At 40.6% G+C, this 21,164-nt stretch overlaps 1 protein-coding gene across 2 annotated transcripts in view; it reads right to left on the bottom strand.

Annotated features, from left to right (window-relative positions):
• The window catches only part of PCDH11X (protocadherin 11 X-linked), a 553,290-nt gene that overhangs the window by 197,338 nt on the left and 334,788 nt on the right, over positions 1-21,164 (bottom strand). For both annotated transcript variants that reach the window (XM_042480331.1, XM_042480332.1), the window contains exon 5: positions 6,901-6,972. In XM_042480331.1, the coding sequence (XP_042336265.1) occupies positions 6,901-6,972 (72 nt within the window). The remainder of the gene's footprint in view (positions 1-6,900; positions 6,973-21,164) is intronic.

The raw sequence follows: 21,164 nt of genomic DNA, 5'->3' as shown, positions 1-21,164 counted from the left end.
GTACAATCTGAATACATACCATGGTAGAAATTCCAGCATCGTGCCTGGAAATTTACTAGATAATATAAAGAAAAACAGTTTTATGTGAATAGGTTTAAAATATGAATAGCATGCCAGTGAGACCATTTTGATGGAACAAAATGATATGCCTTGTTACATACTTCTAACATGGTATCCATACTCAACTTGGTTTACTCTGTCTTTTCCTCTTTTGGGAAAAAAGCAATCTCATTTGACATTTCTTGATCTCTGCATCCAAGACAAACAACTGTAGAAAACTGAATGTAAAAGAGATTGTTCCCCAAGCTGAAATAACCACAGACAGACTGAAAAATATGTCAACCTAACTGACCTCTGTAAAATTGAAACTGTTTATGGGTCTTCATAACAGAAAAGCAGAAACAGCTTTGCCAAATGCTGACATAAGGTACTAGCCACATTCTCAATGGAGGTAGTAGGAAAAATAACTGATTCAGTGATGACATTTAATATTTTAATATGCCATGTACAGAGATCACAACACTTAAAGGTACTGCCTTTTTTCATTTCCCATATTTATTTTTATCCATTCCAAATAGCTAGATGAGAGCTTTACTCAGATGTCTCCAGTGGGACTCCAGGGTTAGTCCAGCTAACAAGGGGTTAAGTTACCACCTAAGATTGAAGAGGGTTATGAAAGATCAGGGAAGATACATGTAAGGCATTTCACATGCAATTGTACTGCCATAAAATACAGTGGGCCCTTGGTATCCACTGGGCTTTGGTTCCAGTATCCCTTGTGGATAACAAAATCCATGGATGCTCAAGTCACATTGGATACAGTGGCATAGTAAAATGGTGTCTATTATATAAATGGCACAATTTTTGAATTTATATATTTTAAAAAATATTTTCAAACCATGGGTGGTTGAATCCATAGATAAAGAATTTGTGGATGCGGGTGACCACTTAAACAGGGAAGTCTGGAAAAGGAGGCAGACATGATTCAAGGATGTTCTTGTTAGGATGTTCTGCCTTCCACTGGGAAAGGTGGAAAAGAAGGTGCTGGGGAGTGTATGGATAGGAACAGGGAGATCCTGTTGACTAGCCCATTCTTCTTTACCCAAGGGTTTAGGGCAGAAGAAAAGCCATAACTACAAACCAAAGCAAAACAAAAACCACCCACTTCACCCAGATGTTAGGTATGCTGTCAGACTATGTTGGATGCAACTGTGAATAATGACAACTGCTACAGTTCCCAGACACATTGCATTGCCTTCCCAGTTGCTGAAAAATATTTTGCTCTGAGTTGCCATACAGTTTTACCTGGTTAGCTGGATTTTACCCATATGGTCGGTGCAGACTTTCTTCATACCAGCCCCAAGTAGTTCTGGCCCACTTGCTAATCCTTATCTTGGCTGCATCTGCACTGCAGATATAATGCAGTTTGACACCACTATAACTGCCATGGACCAATGTCATGGAATTCTGGGATTTCCAGTTTTGTGAGATATTTAGCCATCTCTGTCAGAGAGCTCTGGTGTCCCAACAAACTATAAATCTCAGAATTACATAACATTGAGCCATGGCAAATAAAGCAATGACAAATTGGTGGCGCAGTGGTTAAAATGCCTGTACTGCAGCCATTCACTCAAAACCACAAGGTTGCGAGTTCAAGACCAGCAAAAGGGCCCAAGCTCGACTCAGGCTTGCATCCTTCCGAGGAGGGAGCTAAAATGAGTACCCAGACTGTTGGGGGCAAATTAGCTTACTTGCTGTTCACCGCTATGATCTTTGGAATAGCGGTATATAAATAAAACAAATTATTATTATTAATTTCTGCAGTACAGATGCAGCCTTTATTTCCCTATTGAACATCACAAGGTCTCTATGACATCACAACGGCAATGGTCTTAGATTTTGGCTTTGAAATCTCAAGGAATGCAATATTACTGACTTAGGCAACCCTGGCCTGATTCCCACTACCTTTTGAACTCACAAATCGGTTTGAACCAGTTCAAATGACCCTGGTTTCCAGTTCAACTGAATTGCTGAAGCAATTTGGAGAGGTGGCTCATGCACTAGACCCATTTAACATGCATCTTTTTGATGCTGATTTTTTCCGTGTCTTTTTGGATAGATCAATTCTGTGCAAGTGTGAGCCAGATGTGGGTTGGAATCGATTTAAATTTGCCCTTCAACCTGCTGGAGCAGGTCCATTTTGAATCAATTCATTCGTGAATGTGAACAACAAGTGGGTTAGACCTGGTGTTTTCCAGATGTATTGGGCTAATATTCCCATAATCCTCAGAGAGCAAGACTTTTCTAGAGCACAGCACAGATTCCTCTTTAAGGTCAGATAAATCCAAAGCTCTGTGCTCCTGTGACCAAGTATCAGTCATTCTCCCTTCTTCAAGGTAATAACTAGTTCCATTCTGCTGCCACAAGTGCTCTATGGTTTATTTTGCCACATAGTTAAATTGGTAATTCAGTGTTTCCAATAGTTTCAAATTTGTAATGAAATTGATATATTTAAACACATCCAAAAACCATAATTTTTTTCAATTCATAAAAAAATTATATCCCAGATACTGTTCCAATATTACATTATCTGAGTAGGTACGAAGTTGCCGGGTGTGCGTGTGTAAATATGTTGTACTCTAGCTTTCCTAAAAGAAGTTCAATTTGATGCTTACTGGCTCATTGGCCTCCTTATAGCATTGACATTTGTAAAAAGGATAGACTAGAGAACACATAAAATATGACTCAGGTAGAAACAACTAAGGCCACCAGGAAGAACAATTACTTTTGGAAAATTTACACCTGATATCATGTTTGCCAGTGATGGTTATTATTCTTCCCAAATGTCAACATCATCACTACTTCATCACTAGATTCCAGTCATTATAAGAATTTTGTATATTTCAAAACTGATTCCTGAGCTTACTTGAAAATCTCTTCCCTTTTTACCATTTACATCAGTGCCTTTTATTGCAGACAGACCATTCAGTTTGATACTGATTTCAGGCCAGTGTGGACTATTTAATTGCTACAAAATCAGTTCAATGAGTGTGGGGTAAAAATGGCCATATAAGTAAATATGAGACAGGGGACCAAGGTTGGTGGAGGTGCAATATACACCTCTGTTTTTAGACTTTGAAATTGAATATAAGATAGTTCCAAGATGCAAGAACAACAAGAAAGCAAAAACCAGCTGTGAAACTTATCATGCAGAACTCAAGGCTTAATCGAGCAGCTAGAGAATGAGAAAATAAAACCGACACAGCCTGCCAAAACAGCAAAGGTTATAATTAAAATCCAAAATGTTTTGTGAATTCTTCCTCCTTTGTTAAAAAGGAGGGAAACACTAAAACAATAATCTGCATCAAAACAGTGGATTTCATTTGAAGACACAAACCAATAATAAGCACTATAGCTAATCAAGAAATGTCCTCCTCTAACACATTATATGAACTTTGAGTTTAATGTTGTGATTCAATGTCCTCTTTCATTAGTTTTCTCATCCCTAGAGCTGAATGAACATAATTTCATTTCTGGTAGGTCAAAACTGGTAGACCTTAAGATATTTTAAAGTTCAACTGATAAGACTTCTCCCTTTAAGCTGTCATTCTGAAGGCTTAAATAGAATTCCATCCCTAGAGTTAATGAGCCACACATAATTTCCATAGATGTCGAGTTAATTTGTACATTTTCATTTGTCACAGCATTATTAGAGGCTCTGCACCATTGCAGTTTGGCTTGAATATGGACTAGGGGACACTTCTACAAATATGGCCCTGATGGCAGCTGGTTCCTGCTCATTTCTGCTTAATATACACATAATAGTATGGAAGCATTAAAAAAGCATGTTTGATCCTTGCTTTGGATGAACAGATTCAGGAATGACAAGCATAGTAAAATCCAGTTAGAGTATTTACATATAAAATGGTCATGTTAGATGAAGCAGTGATAACTTTCATGTTAAGTTTTGATGCCCTAAACTACACAGATTATCCTTTAGCATGATCAAAGTGAATGCAAATAGATTCTATTGGTAGAATAATTAAAGACATAGCTATGTTAGTCTGGAAAATTAATATGCAAGGGGATTTTGTAGCACCTTTGAGATGGATGCATATGAGGAAGTAGACGCAAGGCTACGAAAATTCATACCAGCTTCTTTCTGTCAGTTGATCTCAAAGGTGCTACAAGATCCCTTTACATACAAATTGTATTGTGGTTTACTACAGTGGAGAATGATTTGCAAATTTTCATTCAGGGATGCTTTAGTTTTTATTCCTGCAAGGCAGGTGGCTGGACCAGATTGCCCTGGTCAACCCTTTCAACTCTAAAATTTTATGATTCTATGAAAGCAACACCACACCAAACTCACCTTTGAGCAAACAGGCTTCAAGTAGATGGGCAGCCATGAGTGAGACCTAAGCAGTGTGGAACCACAGCAACCAGATGATGAGGCCCCAAGGGTGTCTGCCACCACCGTCTACTACAGACTGTCAGCAAGGAGCACTTTTTTGTGCTCCTTCTGTGGGTGGGTTTGGGCTGCCTTGGGTGTTCACAGTGCAGCTTCAGCCCAATCTAGGGACATGTGTCATCTGAATGCCACACCCCTGGATCAGCCCAAAGGTGGCACTTTTGGCCAGTCTGTTTCAGGCCCCAGATAGAGGAAACCAATACACAAACCCACTCTATTGATGATCCGCCACCAGCTTTAGAGGGAGTAAGACCTGGAGCCCCCCCCCCCCCCCCCGCCCAGCACCGACAAGGGCCAGCTGTGTGACATTGAGAGAAGCTGAGGCCAGGTCTTAATGGCCTTGGCATTCTCCCCGGACCATCCTCCACCAGCTTTAGAGGGAGTCAGACCTGGAGCCCCCCTTCCCCCCGCCCAGCACCGACAAGTGCCAGCTGTGTGACATTGAGAGAAGATGAGGCCAGGTCTTAGCGGCCTTGGCATTCTCACCAGCTTGAGAGGGAGTCAGACCTGGTGTTTGCCCATCTGCCCAGCACCAACAAGGGCCAGCTATGTGATGCTGCGGGAACTCGGCCTCCCTGGAACTTGCTGAGAGGGTGGCAGAGATGGAGAGTGGCGCTCTACAAACACCGACTCAAATTACCATCATCCTGACACAGATACAACCCTGCGGAAGTCTATTGAGAAGGAGGCAGAGGCGGAGATGGAGTACAGCATCTGATTGGGTTTTGAACTGTTTTTATTGTTTAATTTATTTTAAATTGAGAGAAATGTTATTATTAGTTAATGCTGGTGGGAGTATAAGGGACTAGTCCCCCGTTGCTATTGTATTATTGTTGTCCTGTATTTTATATTGTATTGTATTTTCTTTTTGGCTACCAGGGGAGAATCGGAAATTGTTAGTTAGATTAATATGTTATGTTATACTTTGTTTATTATTAAATTATGTATTTTGGATTTTGTACTTTGCATTGCTATGTTTTGAATTTTGGATTATGTTTGCTTTATTTTTTTTAATATTTATTCTGTAATCTTGTACTTTATTTGGCCTTTAATTGATTTGTATTGTAATTGTAGTTTCCTATTGTTATATTGTACTTCTTTATTGTTGTAACCCACCCTGATTCTACGTGACAGGGCGGGCTATAAATCAATAATAATAATAATAATAATAATAATAATAATAATAATAATAATAGGGTATCACTTCAAGAAGCATGCTCTCAAAAACCCAGATGTTTTTCATGGCCTCTTCTCTACTCTATATAAATCGAGTGAGGTAAAATGAAGCAGTTGCCATGAAATAGAGGAAAGCTGGAAAGGAAGAGTTATAGGTGTAACATGCCTTATTCCCATCACCCACATCATTATCAGCAGGCGGCTCTGATGTGATTGGACAATGGTAAAGGATTTAATATGGGAATTAAAGGAGCAACTCAAAGTGCTGGACTCTACTCTTCAATATGTTTGATAACTCCATTAAAGTTGAAATTAAATCCCAGTGGGTGGGCGATTCCCTGTGCCACTGATATCAGAGCTACTGCCCTTTGTAGTCCTTAAATGAATTTGCTGCCTACAGGTAGTTTTCTTCCTAATGATGGCTCAGCTGATACTCCTCTCCAATGGCTTCTAGACATGGAATGGGGGGACCGTCCTTTACTTCTGGTAAGGGAGAATAATGTTTTAGGCCAGACAAGCTTATTATTGCAAACGTGAAGAAATAACAAGTAAAATGGAAATTTGATTAGACAGGATTCCCAGGCTTAAAATGATGCTTTTGAATATAAATAGTTCTTGCCATAATCATAAAATGTATCATTTTCTCTGAGTAGAGAAAGGTGTAAATTCCACCATCTGCCAACAAACAGGGGGAAAAGCTTTCAAATTCTGAAGCTGGGCATACAGGACAAGATAATCAACCTTTCACCTTTTCAGTTATACTCACACATTTTAAAAAGCAAAAGAACTTATTCATAGATGAGGAACTGAGGGAATAATTCTAAAAGGACTGGTAAGGAATAGAATCCTATTTTGAGCTAAACTCAGATTTGACTGAATCTGCACTCAACTTAAAATAGGAAAGCCCTTTTTTATGTGGTCCAGGTTTATGTTTTAAACAATGGCACATGCACATTTCACACAAAGACACATACAGGTGCTTCTAAGTCCTCCAAAGCTTTACTAAGAGGTACTTAGTAAAGTGATATTCTGTTCCTGTTGAATACCAGCCTTCAGTGAATCTAACAAGGTATTTGTAATAATGTGTATAATTACCATATATTATATCATTTTGAAGGTCACTTTGCTTGAAGCAGTAAGGCATTGTTTTCGTAGATGGACAATAGATTATTTATAAAATCTGCAACTTTTGTTTTGTTGTAATCACTCCAAATCTCTAAATGTAAAAGAGGGAAACAAATGCTCTTGCCTACCTGTGGCTGAGTCCATGATTCTAGGCTTGTCTCTTTTAGAGGTGACTGTGGTCTTCCTGCTTCTTTTGAATGCTTTTGAAAAGAAAGAGTTGTCAATTATTTCCTAGGCCAATGCAGACTGTTTTACCACACAATTTTAAAACATGAATGAGAGGGTCTTTTCAATGATAATCATTAAATCATTAAACAAAAATTAGCAAATCCAAGCCTACTTTATTATGATGGTGTGTCACTGGAAATAACCTGACACGTCTACATTGTTCCATGACTGGAGAACATACCATGCAAGGTTTGGGTTGAATGCTGGAATATGAATGTTGCTACTGTCATTGTCCGTGTGTAGCACTGGAAGGAGCACTCCCGCATAACCTCCAAAATTTCACACCAAAAACCAGGACACATGTGGCCAAGTAACATCAGAATGTGGACAAGATGGCAAAAGCTATTAATGAGGAAGAACACACAGGCTAGGAGAGGCTGCAGCAGTTTGGTTTTGTCTGGCCTTTCTGCAAAATGCAAGGCTCCATGCCCTTCCTCTCTCCCTCATTGAGTTAACTGAGTATAAACCATTTTACCACTTTGAACACAGTCTACAGCAACTGAAGTAAGCTGACGTCAAAAGGGTAGAAATGGGAGGAGAGAGACACTGGGACATTTTAAAAGCAGCTGAAAAAATGAGATGGCAAAATCCAGACAGTTGGAGGGTAGGCTGTCCTGACTTAATGCAACATGTATAGAGCAAGTTAAAGCTACATAAATGTTAACACTGAAAAAAAAACTGATATAACAACCTAGACATCCAAGATAAAAGTGCTGAAATTCTGTTATAGCATAATCAGTGGTCAGAGTCTTGAGAATACAACAGAGAGCCAAAAAGACAAACAAGTAGATTCTTGAGCAGATAAAGTCAGGAATATTTTTTTTTTGGAAGCCAAGATTAAGTATCTTGTACTTTGGCCACATCATGATTCATTAGAAAAGACAATAATGCTAGAGAAGGTGGAGGGCAGTAGAAAGAGAGGAAGACCACATGCCAGATGGAGAGACTCAATCAGGGAGGTCATAGGCATGAATCTACAAGAGCAAAGGAGGACAAGGGTGTTGGAGAGGTCTCATCCACAGGGCCATCATGAGTCAGGGATGACTCAAGGGCAGATAACAACAACAATTATCAGTGTGTTCCTAATTTGAAAAATAACTTAAATGTAAGGATAAGAGACAGGCTGACCCAGGGTTATTCCAGGCAGAAGCTTCTTACTGCTATTAATGATAGTTTTTAAAAATGCAATTTACTTTTCCTTCTGAATCATGTGTATGTGTCCATATATGCCCACAAGCATGCTGAAATAAACAGGACTGAAGAATGAAAACATCACCACACCATAAGAGGTAAATGCTTTCAACCCCCTAGAACAGTGGTTTCCAAACTTATTTTTAACTTTGTATGTTTTAAATTTTATATTTGTATTTCTAAATATTTTTTAGATTTTAAATCTACAATTTTAATGTGTTGTATATGTGTTGTTAGCCGCCTTGGGTCCCACTTTGGCAGGATCAAAATAAAATGAATTAATAAATACATCTATGCCCCATACCCCTAGAAAATGTTTGATTAATATTTGCACTCCTTACAAAAGTAATCTCACATTTGAAGGTGAAGAAGTCTAAGTCACAATTTTTGAATCACCAACTGTGGGCATCCCAGGTTGGCAGTCCCTGCCCTAGAAAATTCCACAAATGAGACAGGAGGATTGCACCTTGCTTGGAAACATCCCTAGTTATTCTAACGCATTACCCAAAAAAAAAAAAAAAAAAAAAAGCATGTATAATTCTCTGATCTGAAGCAGAAAGAAAGGTGATAAGCAGTTAACAGCAAATTAGTGATGATGAAAGGTTTTAATTTCTCCTTACACAGTGACATCCAATTTTGGCAACTAACAACAATGAGATGGAGATGTGAGATGATTTCCTGCATCTTCATCATCATATCCTGACCCCATCAATATCTCTGTCTGTGCAAGCTTTATAAAGCATTAACATATGTTTCTTTCACACCAGGGTTTTTGTGGTTTCTTTACTGTAGGAACTTTGGAGCACCTTGAAACACAACAACAATATATAAGAAAAGAATCTCAAACATCTCATGGCATTGCCACTTGAACCTTTCCTCATCCCAAAATTTAAAATGACTGACTGAATTAATACAAATGAAAATTGGAAAAACACTCATGATTTAAGTGATTTTAAGTCATCTTCAAATAATTCTTTTTGCTGAGGCTCCTGTTCTCCCCTCCCTGGTGAAATTACATCTCATTTTCCAGCCACCTTGCAAAACCTACTAATGTGCATAATGACTGCCCATAAATGCTCCAGACTTTATGAGCAAAGGGACAGAAGTGCCACTGCAGCCTCCAGAGAATCTTCACAAAATTGTTGTGTAAGTCTATTTCACCTAGCCACTTAGAAACTGACCCTGCAATGAATTTTTCACACTTCTTTTTCACCTCCCTAACACTGGAAATCAGCTTTGCCTTTCTTTCTTCTTTGCCTTTCTTTCTTTCTTTCTTTCTTTCGTTCGTTCGTTCGTTCGTTCGTTCGTTCGTTTCAAAGTAGCTTCATATGGTGAGAGAATAGACTTAGTAACATCTGACTTCCTGAAGGGCAGTGACTGGAATTTTTCAATAAAGTAAAAAGAGAAGCGTGCATGTTGGCAGGAAGGTTTAGACAAAGGTATAGATAAAAGGAAAAGTAGGTGTATCTATCCTCATCTAATTATTAATAACAGTGATAAAAGGTGTTCCAAAGGTCTTCATAACATTGTGGGTACACACATACTTCATTAAGAGAAGCATTGTGAGCTGAGCATCTTTACACGTCTCAGGTATTCCTTCCTTATGGTACAAACATTGTTCTGGAATGACTAAAAAAAAATAGGTGCTGTAGAACAGAGCTGAAATAGAAGGAAGAGGACAAACCAAATGTAAAGCAGTATTTTGATGGTTCAGACTAGGGCTGTGTTTCAGGGTGCATTTTTTCAAAAGAGTAATGTCTTTATTGGCATTTTCCTGGCTATCGTGGCCATTGAAATCTTTTAGAGTGAACACTTCTCCAAAGTTTGGCAAAAAAAATACCTCAAGGTATAAAAAAGTCTCTGGGGCCATTCAGACAGACCGCGGCCCCAATCTGGCCTTTCCAGGGCGGAAAAACGAACTGCAAAAAGCAGCTCCTTTTTGTACCCTGGAAAGGGTGCCATAGCCGTGTTGCTGCGGCATGGTGGTGCTCCTTTGGTGCTGCATCATATGGACAGAGTGCTGGAGGAGCACCATGATGCCATGTGCCATGTGGAGCAGTGTGTGGCATAATGGCGCCCTGGGATCGGGGTCGGGCGTGCATCATGTAGACGCAATGCCCCGACTCCATCCCCAGGCTGACCTTAATGGTCGGTCTGAACAGGGCCTCTCTCTCTCTCTCTCTCTCTCTCTCTCTCTCTCTCTCACACACACACAGAGTTTGTTCCCAAACATACCTTCTGTCATCTTGCACCTGTACCTGAAGTTGGTAAATACTTGTGATTTAAGTGAACAGAAATCACTGAAGTAAGAGAACTGATGTTATTGATTCAATGTTCTCTGCCTAACAAGGAAGCTGGTATACTTGCAAAGAAGAGAGGGTATCTGGATCACAAAAGTATCTTGTTCTGTTATTCATTTTTCTTGCCCTGTATGACTTTTTATTTTTTTAAAAAAATATTTCTTACCAAAAAAAGGCAGAAAACAATAACAAATACAAACAAAAACAAGCTAAAATACAGATCCATAAAAACCAACTTCAAAGATTCAAGGTCACATGGGAATGTAAAAGGGCAACATTACATAAAAACAGGGATAGACTTAGAACACAGAGATACCTTCTTTGCACCAGTTCAATCATCAAAAGGGAATCATATTACAAAGGAAGACCCACTTCTGCTCCAATGTTGTTGAGATCAGATATAAGTGGGGACCATCGTTCTTCAAAAGGCAGAGGAAGAGTGCATCCCCGCAACCTTCTAGATTGATCAGTGAGCTTTTCCATAAACCAAAAATTCCAAAATCCAGACCACCAACCAGTCCTATTGACCTTTCCAGTTTTCCAAACCCTGACAATTTCAATCCTGGCCAATGCCAACAAAAATGCAATAATATATTTATTGGGTAATGTCTTGTTTTCATTAATAAACAATGAAAGCAATAAAAGTTCTGGAGAAGAGACAATTTTTTGACCAGCGATTTCTGAAACTAAGTTAACTACTGAATGCCAAAATGCAAATACACTTGGACAATTGTACCACATGTGCAGGAAGGTACCTCTATTACTACACCCCCTCCAACAGCACAAAGTGTGGTTCTTAACACCTTTGCCTGATGGAGAACCAAGTGGAGCTTCATCATGTGTTTGTTGCATTTTGGTTGGTCTAATAAAGGTATCACTGTTTTGTGGATTTTGGATATTATTGTACATTAATGGTAAAACAGACCCTATCCTATAGCAGTAGGCACAGCTCCTGGGTGTCTATGATCTATTGAAAGTCAATATTTGTCTCTTTGCTGTTTATAATTTTCTCTGCTACTTTGCTTCAAAGTGCTCAACCTTCAGAGAAACAATTTTCTCTCTCCCCCTCTTTCTCATTCAAACGCAGACATATTTTTGTACCAGAGCTCTCTGTATCATGAATCATTGAAACCTCCCTTCCAGAATCCTTTGTTTGTGCTCCCATCACTCTCATCCATCTGACATTTAAACTTAATACACAGAAGAAAATTAAATCCATAATGAGACAAAGATGGTATGATTGATTTCAGTCTGAATGTTACATTATGGCTTCAGCAGCACAGTTACAGCTCCCAAAGCCCCAATCCTGTCACCAATAAAAAATTCTCTGGCAGTGAGGCACGGTTGTTAGGAGGAATTAGGTTCACATAATGACATGCTTAACTAAACCTCAAATAACTTTTAAAAACTATAGCCCTTTGAAATAACCAACAAGTACAAATAGTGAGTGGATTCAAGAAGGATCCCTGTAGAACACAGAAGAAATGGGTGTTATCTGGTCATTATTTGTGTTCTTTAAGGTAAGTGTATATTTTTCACACTATTTCTGACACCAAATTAAGGCAGGGCAAAGTTAGTCTTATCATTTCCAAAATCCCTAGGCTTAGAAGGTTTTGAATTCAGCACCACATCAGGTGACTTAATGATATCTCAGCTGGTTTTTGGGCATCTTGGCTATTGTATGATTTAGACTTTTAGTTGTAGCTTTTTAAACTTTTGTAAGCCACTTTGAGTCTCTGGGGAATGGTAGATGAACAGTTAATTTGGGTTGCATGGAAAAGCTCAGACCCAAATGAAGATAACATTCAAAGATCTAGCTGTGTTAATCTGAAAAATCAGTATGGAAAAAATGGAGACTAACTGAAAGAAATATGTTGGTAGCACAGGTTTTCGTAGACTTGAGTCTACTTGATCATGCATCTGAGGGAGTAGGTTCAAGTCTATGCAAGGTCATGAGACTAACTTCTTTCTTTCAGATAGTCTTAAAGGTGGCGCAAGATCCCTTTGCATATAATATAACATGTTAAGCTTCTCAAAGGATCACACGATCCACCACACAAACCCAAAAGCTAGGTGAAAACATCTATCATTTGCAACTGTCAGACAGCTGGAATGAAACTACAGCATGGCCTCTTGAAAGACAGTTATTTCACAATTGTGGTGCTATGACAAAGAAGACAATGGCCCAGGACAGACTGCCCCAAAAGGGCGGCCTGGCAGCCGCCTGTTTCCCTCCAGAAGGAGACTCTCGATTCCCCACTCAGCCATGAAACCCACTGGGTGTCCTTGGGCAAGTCACATTCTCTCAGCCTCAGGGGAAGGCAATTGAAAACCTTCTCTGAACAAATTTTGCCCAGAAAACCCCACAATAGGTTCACCTTAATGTCACCATAAGTTAGAAATGATTTCAAGGCACACAACAACAGCTATCAGGGTGAAGGGGCAGTCACCAAGCCATCTTCCATGTGGAAAATTACATTTGATTCTCAAAGTAAAGAACTAGGATGGAGTTGCAGGTATATGTTTTGGCAAAATATCTGAGAAATTTAACAACAACAAAGTTGTTGTTCATTGGGTGGTTTAAAGATACAGACAATCATTTCCCAAATAAAGTTTTCTATGCCCTGGTACAGTCCGTCACTTTGTGGCAGCCTGGGGCCAAAATTAGGGCTGGAGAGTACAGAGCGTCCTCACGCTTTGCTCTCTCCTGTTGCATCCAAACAGGGCGGCACACAAAAGACATCACCATGCTGCTCCAGGGTGCTAATGGCTCCTTTTTGGGGAGGATGGTTGCTGTGCCCAGGCGGTTGGCACAGCAATGATACAGGGCAGAAAGGGGTGGCGTCTCACCATCCCTTCCTGCCTGTCAGTACTGTGCCTATATGTCTAAGTTGTCACTGGATAATTATAACCAAAATTAAATGTTCAGGTTGGATTCAAGTTTGCTGATCAGAGAACAGGAGAAACCTTTTTAGTGGGTGGGGGACACATATACATATTATCCAACCATGAATTTGCTCCTGGCAGTGACTGCTAGGAAGGTGTTTCTTCATCCCAGCTTTAATCAATAACCTCTGCAATTGAAAATTTAATCTAAGAATGTATCAATATCTGTGGCCAATATATAACTTTTAATATTGAAATTGCACCTCCCATGATATCGATAAATTACTTGGCAGCTGGAAACTTACAGTATGATCCTCTAGATGTTCTGAGAAATCATTATGTTGGAAAGGAATTTGGGGAGGAGAGGATCTCTTCCCCACCCCTATTTTGCATTTCAGTTACCTTCAAAGTGGCATTCATTTAGATGTTGGGGGTGGAATGGCTAGCAGTGGAAAGGGGATGAGGAAGGAAAGAATGAGTCTAATATGGTAATGAAATGCTGAAAAGATTTAACAAAACCTGCCATGAGATTTGGCAGATGGTTCTGTGGAGATTGTCAAACTTTAAACTAATCTTCATTTAAGAGTTTTAAGGTTGTATCCCTCCACTAAAGCTTCTTGCTCTTTTGCTGGGTTGATTCTAATAAATTATAGATCAGACCCTCTGCAAAACTGCTTCCATGAACAGAGGCTTCTTAAAGCACAGCTAAACTGAGCAAGAAGATTACATGTTATTATGATGTGGCCCAGTGGGCTTCCCCCCTTCTTCTCTTCCTTTTCTCTTTCCACAGGAAACATAATGATGTTAAGAAGGATAAAGTGATCATAGTGTGCAAGGAGGTCATCAAGACAAGAAAAATGCCTTTCAACTCAGAACCCTGGCAAATCCTTCCATCTCACCATTCATGTGGCAAATTCTGATCCTTAATGGTTCCATAAAACCCAGCCATTCCTAAGCAGAGAAACCCAATCCATGCTCTGAGATCAGATGATTAAACCTGCTCCTTGCTAGAAAGAGAAGTCACTAGGGGGATAACAGTGCCAAAGACACTCTATTTTATGGGTAAATTTTAGCTGAATTGCAGCCTACTATTTTGGGGTGTTAATTTTTATTGCTGCTAGAGCTGGAAGAAAAGATTTTCTTTCCTGAATTTTGAAAGAAAACACACATTCAAATATTAATTTTGTGAAATATCAGATATCCTAAGTAGTATAGAAAATTAAATTAATCACTGATTGCGAAAAGGACATGTATAATTATTTAAAATATAAAACTGTAAATAAAATTAAGAGAGAGAAAAATATGTCTAGTTAAATCTTGATCTTATAATATTCTGGGATAGGGACATTTGGGGCAAATGATATGAAATGTCCTGGTCCCACACATTTCAGACAAAGAATTTAGCTGTCTGTCAGTTTTTGCAAGTTTTCAAATGTAGCCTCTGTAGTAATAAGAGCTGTGCACAAATGGCCTCTTGAAATTCTCAGCTGACCTATGTGCATAGAAACTGGAGGGCAAGGAGTTATCTGATTTCTCTAAGAGTTTCTCAGGATTGGACTCATCATTAATAGTAGCAGAGCACACATGATTTCTTTCTCTTAACTCTTTTTGTCTATCAATGCAAATAAAAGCATCAACAACTGTGTTGGTAGCCTGACTATCATTTTATATTCTTCACAAAGCCTTGGAAATAGCATCCTCCCAAGACAATAAGGAGGAGAAGCTGCAGCTGCCACAAAATATTATGGTGGCATTTGCAGATAGTGATCTGCAAAGTGGCTTTTTTCAATCTTAGAGTGAACAAAATAAGAAGGGGGGTTATATTAATCACACGTTTATATTTGTAGTTTTGAAAGAAAGCACACATTCAAATATTAATTTCGTGGGCTGGAAACTGATTTACCCATGGGGACAGATGTGATTTTTGTATCCAGTAACCCCCTGACCAGTTCCTGGCTCTACTGGGTGATATTTATCTTGAATTCTTCTCTCATCCCCTTACTGTTCAGTTTTTTCTCTTTCCAGAAGATGACCACATTTGCTACTGGTGTAATCCACTTTAAGTATACAACCTTATCACATTACGCATGTAAGCTGTGGCAGAGAAGCAGCTTTCTGCTTACCTCTCCATGTGTCCTCAAAGAACTTCCATTCTCTCCCCAAGGCAGATGGGTGTAAAAGTGTGTCTTTTGACATTCTGGGAAAAGTCATTTGGCAAGGCACACTTTTGCAACCATGGACATTATTACACACGACTTAACCCATTTTATCCCCGATGGAATAGACATGCATTTAACTGTCAATGACAGATCTTACAACATTCTCCCATGGCTGGGCAAAATAGAAAATCCCAAAAGTAAAAAGGAGAGGGCTTTAACAACTTTCCATACAGATTAATATCGTGTTATTACTTATTAACCTGAACGTGTCTGAAAATCAACATGCTTTTGTAGGTTTTTTTTCCAGATTTTTAAATCCCATTTCTGCACGGGATCCATCCAGTGTGATAAACCCCACAGAATCATAGAATCATAGAGCTGGAAGAGATCTCAAGGGCCATCCAGTCCAAACCCCTGCCATGCAGGAATACACAATCAAAACACTACTGACAGATGGCCATTCAATTTCTTTTTAAAAAATCTCCAAACAAGGAGATTCCACCACACTTCCAAGGGAATGTGTTCCACTGTCAACCAGGTCTTACTGTCAGGAAGTTCTTCCTAATGTTTAGGTGGAATCTCTTTTCCTGTAGTTTGAATCCGTTGCTCCATGTCCTACTCTCTGGAGCAGCAGGAAAAAAAACTGTTTCCATCTTCAGTATGACATCCTTTCAAATATCTTAACATTGCACCTCTTCTCCATCTCTTCTCCAAGCTAAACATACCCAGCTCCCTCCTCATAGGGCAGGGGTTCCCAGTCTTTTTGACTCACAGAGCCCTAAGGGCTTCACAGAGTAGAGGTTGGGAACCACTGTGATAGAGCATGTTTTCCAGACCTTTCATCATTTTGGTCACCCTCATCTGGATTTACTTTGGCTTGCCAACATCCTTTTTGAATCGTGGTGCCCAGAACAGGACACAGTATTCCAGGTGGAGCCTGACTAGAGCAGAACAGAGTGGTACTATTGCTTCCCTTGGTCTAGAAACTTCACAGCCTAGAATTACAGTGTCTTTTTAGCTGCTGCATCACACTGCTCATTCATGTTCAATTTGTGGCCTTCTAGGTCCCTTTCACATGTACTTTTGTCAAGTCAGGTGTCTCCCATCCTACATCTGTACCTTTCATTTTTTTGCTCCCCAAGTCTATTATGTTACATTTCTCCCTGTTGAAATTCATTTTATTAGTTTTGGCCCAACTTTATAATCTATTAAGATTATATTGAATTTTGATCTTGTCCTCTGGGCTATTCGCTAAACCTCCTCCTAATTTGGAGTCATCTGCAAATTTGATATTCCTTCATCCAAGTTACTGATAAAAATGTTGAATAGCACTGGGCCCAGGACAGAACTCTGTGGCAACCCACCAGTCACGTTTCTCGAGAATGAAGAGGAACTTGTGATCACCCTTTGGGTTCAGCCAGTCAGGCAATTACAAATTAACCTAACAGTTGCATTGTCTCATCCACATTTTACTAGCTTGTTTGCCAGAATATCTTGGGGGACCTTGTTGAAGGCCTAACTGTAATCAAGATATGCTACAACCACAGCATACTCTTCATCTACCAAACTGGTTTTTTTTTTCAAAGAAAGAGATAAGTCGCAAAGAGAAAAGGCATGGCCATTGGATTCCATTGTATATTCAGTTCTAGTAAATAAATATAGTTCAATTTTACTCTTAAAATGTGCTTCTGCATGTTAATAGTGGTGCTCCCCATCTTTCTTTTCTGAATACATGCAAGGATTCAACTAAAATTTCAAACTATTTGTTTTCAGAAGAGGAGCAAGTACTTTACCCAAATATGTATACCCTATTCTTTATGTTTGAGGGCGAAAAGTGAATGCATGCATGCTGGCCTCTCCCTCACCCCATTCCTGATTTTAGTGCATAAAATGGCAAAATCTATTTGGGCCTGTCTTCATATTTGTTTGGAAGAAGATCTCTACAGTAGTTGCAGAGAACTGCATTATGATTGCATGGAGAGTTCACTCTTCAAACTTACCTATTCAGTGCAAGGAGAATGGGAAATGAAAAAAACAGGATTCAATGCATATGTGGCTCCATTTCTTTTTTTAATCCTCAGCACCCCCTTTGGAAGAATGTTTGAATAGGACTACCATTTTTTCAGACAGATGGTTCTGGTATACTGCCAGTCTTCACATATGAGGAATTTTCCCTGGAAAACACTGAAATCATATGTTTGGGGCAGTTCACATGGTTCCTCATTATCCTTAAAACCCTGCTGGGCTGTGATATGAATGAGGTGGAAAAACAGAGATTAATCTAAAGCCATTAAAGGTGTTCTACATCTGAGCAGGGATATGCACTGGTCTCTTCTCAGTTTTGTTCACTCCGCTCTCCACTACACAGAGAGCCAAACATCTTGGAATACAACCCAGAAACATCAATTACATCTGGACCCTAACCCTGGTATATATTTCCCCTTAGGGTTAATGTGTGCATGCACACACACACCAGTTTTCTCTTTCAAATATTAAGCACTTGAACACACTGTTTCAGGAAATCATTTCTGGAAACACTGTATCTTCACTCAGCTTTTACCTTCATTACCATTCTTACCCATTTTCACTGCACATGGATAATTATCTTGGTCGGCTTTCTCAGTATGTAAATATAGTCAGCCCGTGCCATGCGCAGGCTTCCCTTCCACGACTTTCAGCATAAGCTGAAGCTGCGGTACAATTTAATGAATGGTGCCTGTGCCCATGGCAGGTGCGCCACACCATTGTTTTCAAAGGGGTGCAAGCATATGTGTTTTCTCCCTTACACAGGGGGGTCCAGAATGGATCCCTGATGTAAGGGAAGTTCGGACTGTAGACTGTAGATCCTCTTGATTTGCCATTGGAGCCTTGCATTCTGTACAAGGCCTAGCCTACTGCTTAAAAGAACTTAAAGTGGTATTTGCAGAAAACTATTCAAAGAAAGAAAGAAGAAAAGAAAGTAGATCTGCTAAAAGTGTCTCTAAGGCTTTCCCATTTTCTTGCCCCATTGGATTATGTACATATACAGAGCTACCATTTTCAGGGCTTTGCCTAAAGGCACAATCTGCTCCTAATATGTTTGGAAATTATTGTTCCCTTATAGCCACACCAATAAGCAATCAAACAGAAATTATAGGGGAGGGAAAGTGATTTGTCTTCTTAATGAGAGTCACCTTGCTGATTTCTCCAATGCCTTCAGCAGTCATTAGCTGAGTTAGTGGAAAAACAAGAGCCAGTTTCTCCATGGATGGTATTGGCAATCTGCAGTGAGACCAGATGGACAGACTTCCAAATTAATTAACATACTTATAGCATAAAAGATTTTTCTTTTGAAGTCTTGGTTTTCTCTAGCAAAGTCCCCCAATTCTGATGACGCATCCAAGTTTTATATCAAAGCTTATGTACTACAAGGAAAAAGAGATCAAACCTTGTATGTTGCAAATGAATGGTAAGATGAAGCTCTGCTTGGCTGTGATGACAGACTCCTGCTGCTACTAAATGTGCTTTATATATTATTACTGCTTACTGGGAAGAAATCTCATGAGATCCATCAGTTTGTAAGCATTCGGGAAGCCTGATGGTGTGCAGAAAACTGTGAGATGGTCATACAATTCATAACACTGAAGGCAACAAGAATGGTCAGTGTAACTGACTTTTTTCTGGATTGAAGTGCATCCTCAGCAACACTTGCCACTGTGATGCTTTGCACTAGTAGTATGTTGTTGACTTCATGAAGATTATCGCACTGCGTTCTGAGAACGTTCTCATCACGTGATGAGAACGGAACGCATTTGAGAATACCGCACGTATGTGTTCCAATCGGGTTCTCAGAACGCTTAAATGTGTTCCAAATGTGTTCCAGGAGGGAACGGATTTGAATGTGTTCTGAATGTGTTCCCAGAGAGCTGAAACGTGATGAAAACGTTCCAAGAGAAGTGTGTGCGGTATTCTTATCCGTTCTCAAATCCGTTCCCTCATTCCTCCGTCTCCTGATTGGCTGAAAGAATGACAGACAGGGAGGGAGGCAGGCAGGCGAGCGACTGCAGTGAGGGAAGGTGTGTGTGTGTGAGGGGGGAAAGAAGGAGGGAGGGAAGGGAGGAAAAAGGGAGGAAAGGTGGGACAAGGAAGAGAAGAGGAAAGCAGGGAAAGAGAGGGAAAGGAGAGACCAGAGCAGAGAGCAAGAGGGAGAGGGTCTGGCTGCTTCTCCGGGGGTCTCTAGTGTCATGTCCAGTGGGGCTCCTGTGCTGTCACAATGCAGGAGGCAGGGATGCCCAGGACCTTCTCCTCCTTCCCTCCAGGAGGGAACCCACAAAAGCTCCTCTGTTTGGAGCACCACAGAAAAGCAAGCAAACAATTCCCAGAATTCCATAGCAAAGAGCCAGACAAGAGTTAAAGCGGGGAGGGAAGCTCACAACCTGAAGGCACACATTACATGCACACACACAGGAGCAAAAGGGTGTCAAGCTGCCAAAAAGGGGAAATGGGATGACAGCAGAGGACTCTTCTTTTCTAACTGGTTTAAAGAGCTGCTATGGCTGCCGGGGCTCTGCCCTTGGCCCAGTCCCTTCCCTGGCAACTTGCTTTCCTTCGGCTTGAAGGGACCTCCATGGAGCTCCTCCTTCCCTCAAGGAAGAGGGGACCAGGGCAGAAAGCAAGAGGGAGAGGGTCTGGCTGCTTTGGGGGGGGGTGGCTCTAGTGTCATGTCCAGTGGGGCTCCTGTGCTGTCACAATGCAGGAGGCAGGGATGCCCAGGACCTTCTCCTCCTTCAATCCAGGAAGGAACCCACAAAAGCTCCTCTGTTTGGAGCACCACAGAAAAGCAAGCAAACAACTCCCAGAATTCCATAGCAAAGAGCCAGACAAGAGTTAAAGCGGGGAAGGAAGCTCACAACCTGAAGGCACACATTACATGCACACACACAGGAGCAAAAGGGTGTCAAGCTGCCAAAAAGGGGAAATGGGATGACAGCAGAGGACTCTTCTTTTCTAACCGGTTTAAAGAGCTGCAATGGCTGCCGGGGCTCTGCCCTTGGTCCAGTCCCCTCCCTTTCCCTCCGCTTGAAGGGACCTCCGTGGAGCTCCTTTAATGCCCAGGCTGCCAAGGAGGGGACTCTGCCCTTGGCCCATCAAGTTACATAGGTTTTATCCTATTTTCTTCAAACATATGCCAGCATATGAAGCCCCAGCGTTTTATAGGGGCTTGCCTTCTTTCTCTCCCAAGAGAATCTTCGGAGGGAAGATTTCTCAGTGAGGCTGAGAAGCACTCTCCCGGCCAGAGTCCCTAGGCTTACTGAAATCCCCCACCTCCCTTCCCCATAGAAATCAATCCAAAAACTGAGTTTAAAAGGAGCAGAGGAGAGCCCTTTGGGTCTGCATCTGGGAGAGATTTTAAACTCCGTTTTTGGATTCTTTCCTATGGGGAAAGAGGGGGAGAGAGAGAGATGGCAGGACAACCCCATAGCCAAGCATCCTCTGCTCCCCCCAGATGAAGACCCATAGGGCTCAGTGCTCTTTAAGCTCCGTTTTTGGATTGATTCCTATGGGGAAAGAGGAGAGAGGGAGAGATGGCAGGACAACCCCATAGCCAAGCATCCTCTGCTCCCCCCAGATGAAGACCCATAGGGCTCA

This window comes from Sceloporus undulatus, chromosome 7, assembly GCF_019175285.1.
Source record: "Sceloporus undulatus isolate JIND9_A2432 ecotype Alabama chromosome 7, SceUnd_v1.1, whole genome shotgun sequence".
Taxonomy (NCBI): Eukaryota; Metazoa; Chordata; class Lepidosauria; order Squamata; family Phrynosomatidae; genus Sceloporus; species Sceloporus undulatus.
The sequence above is the reverse complement of the archived record's forward strand: the minus strand, read 5'-3'. Positions and strand labels throughout refer to the sequence as shown.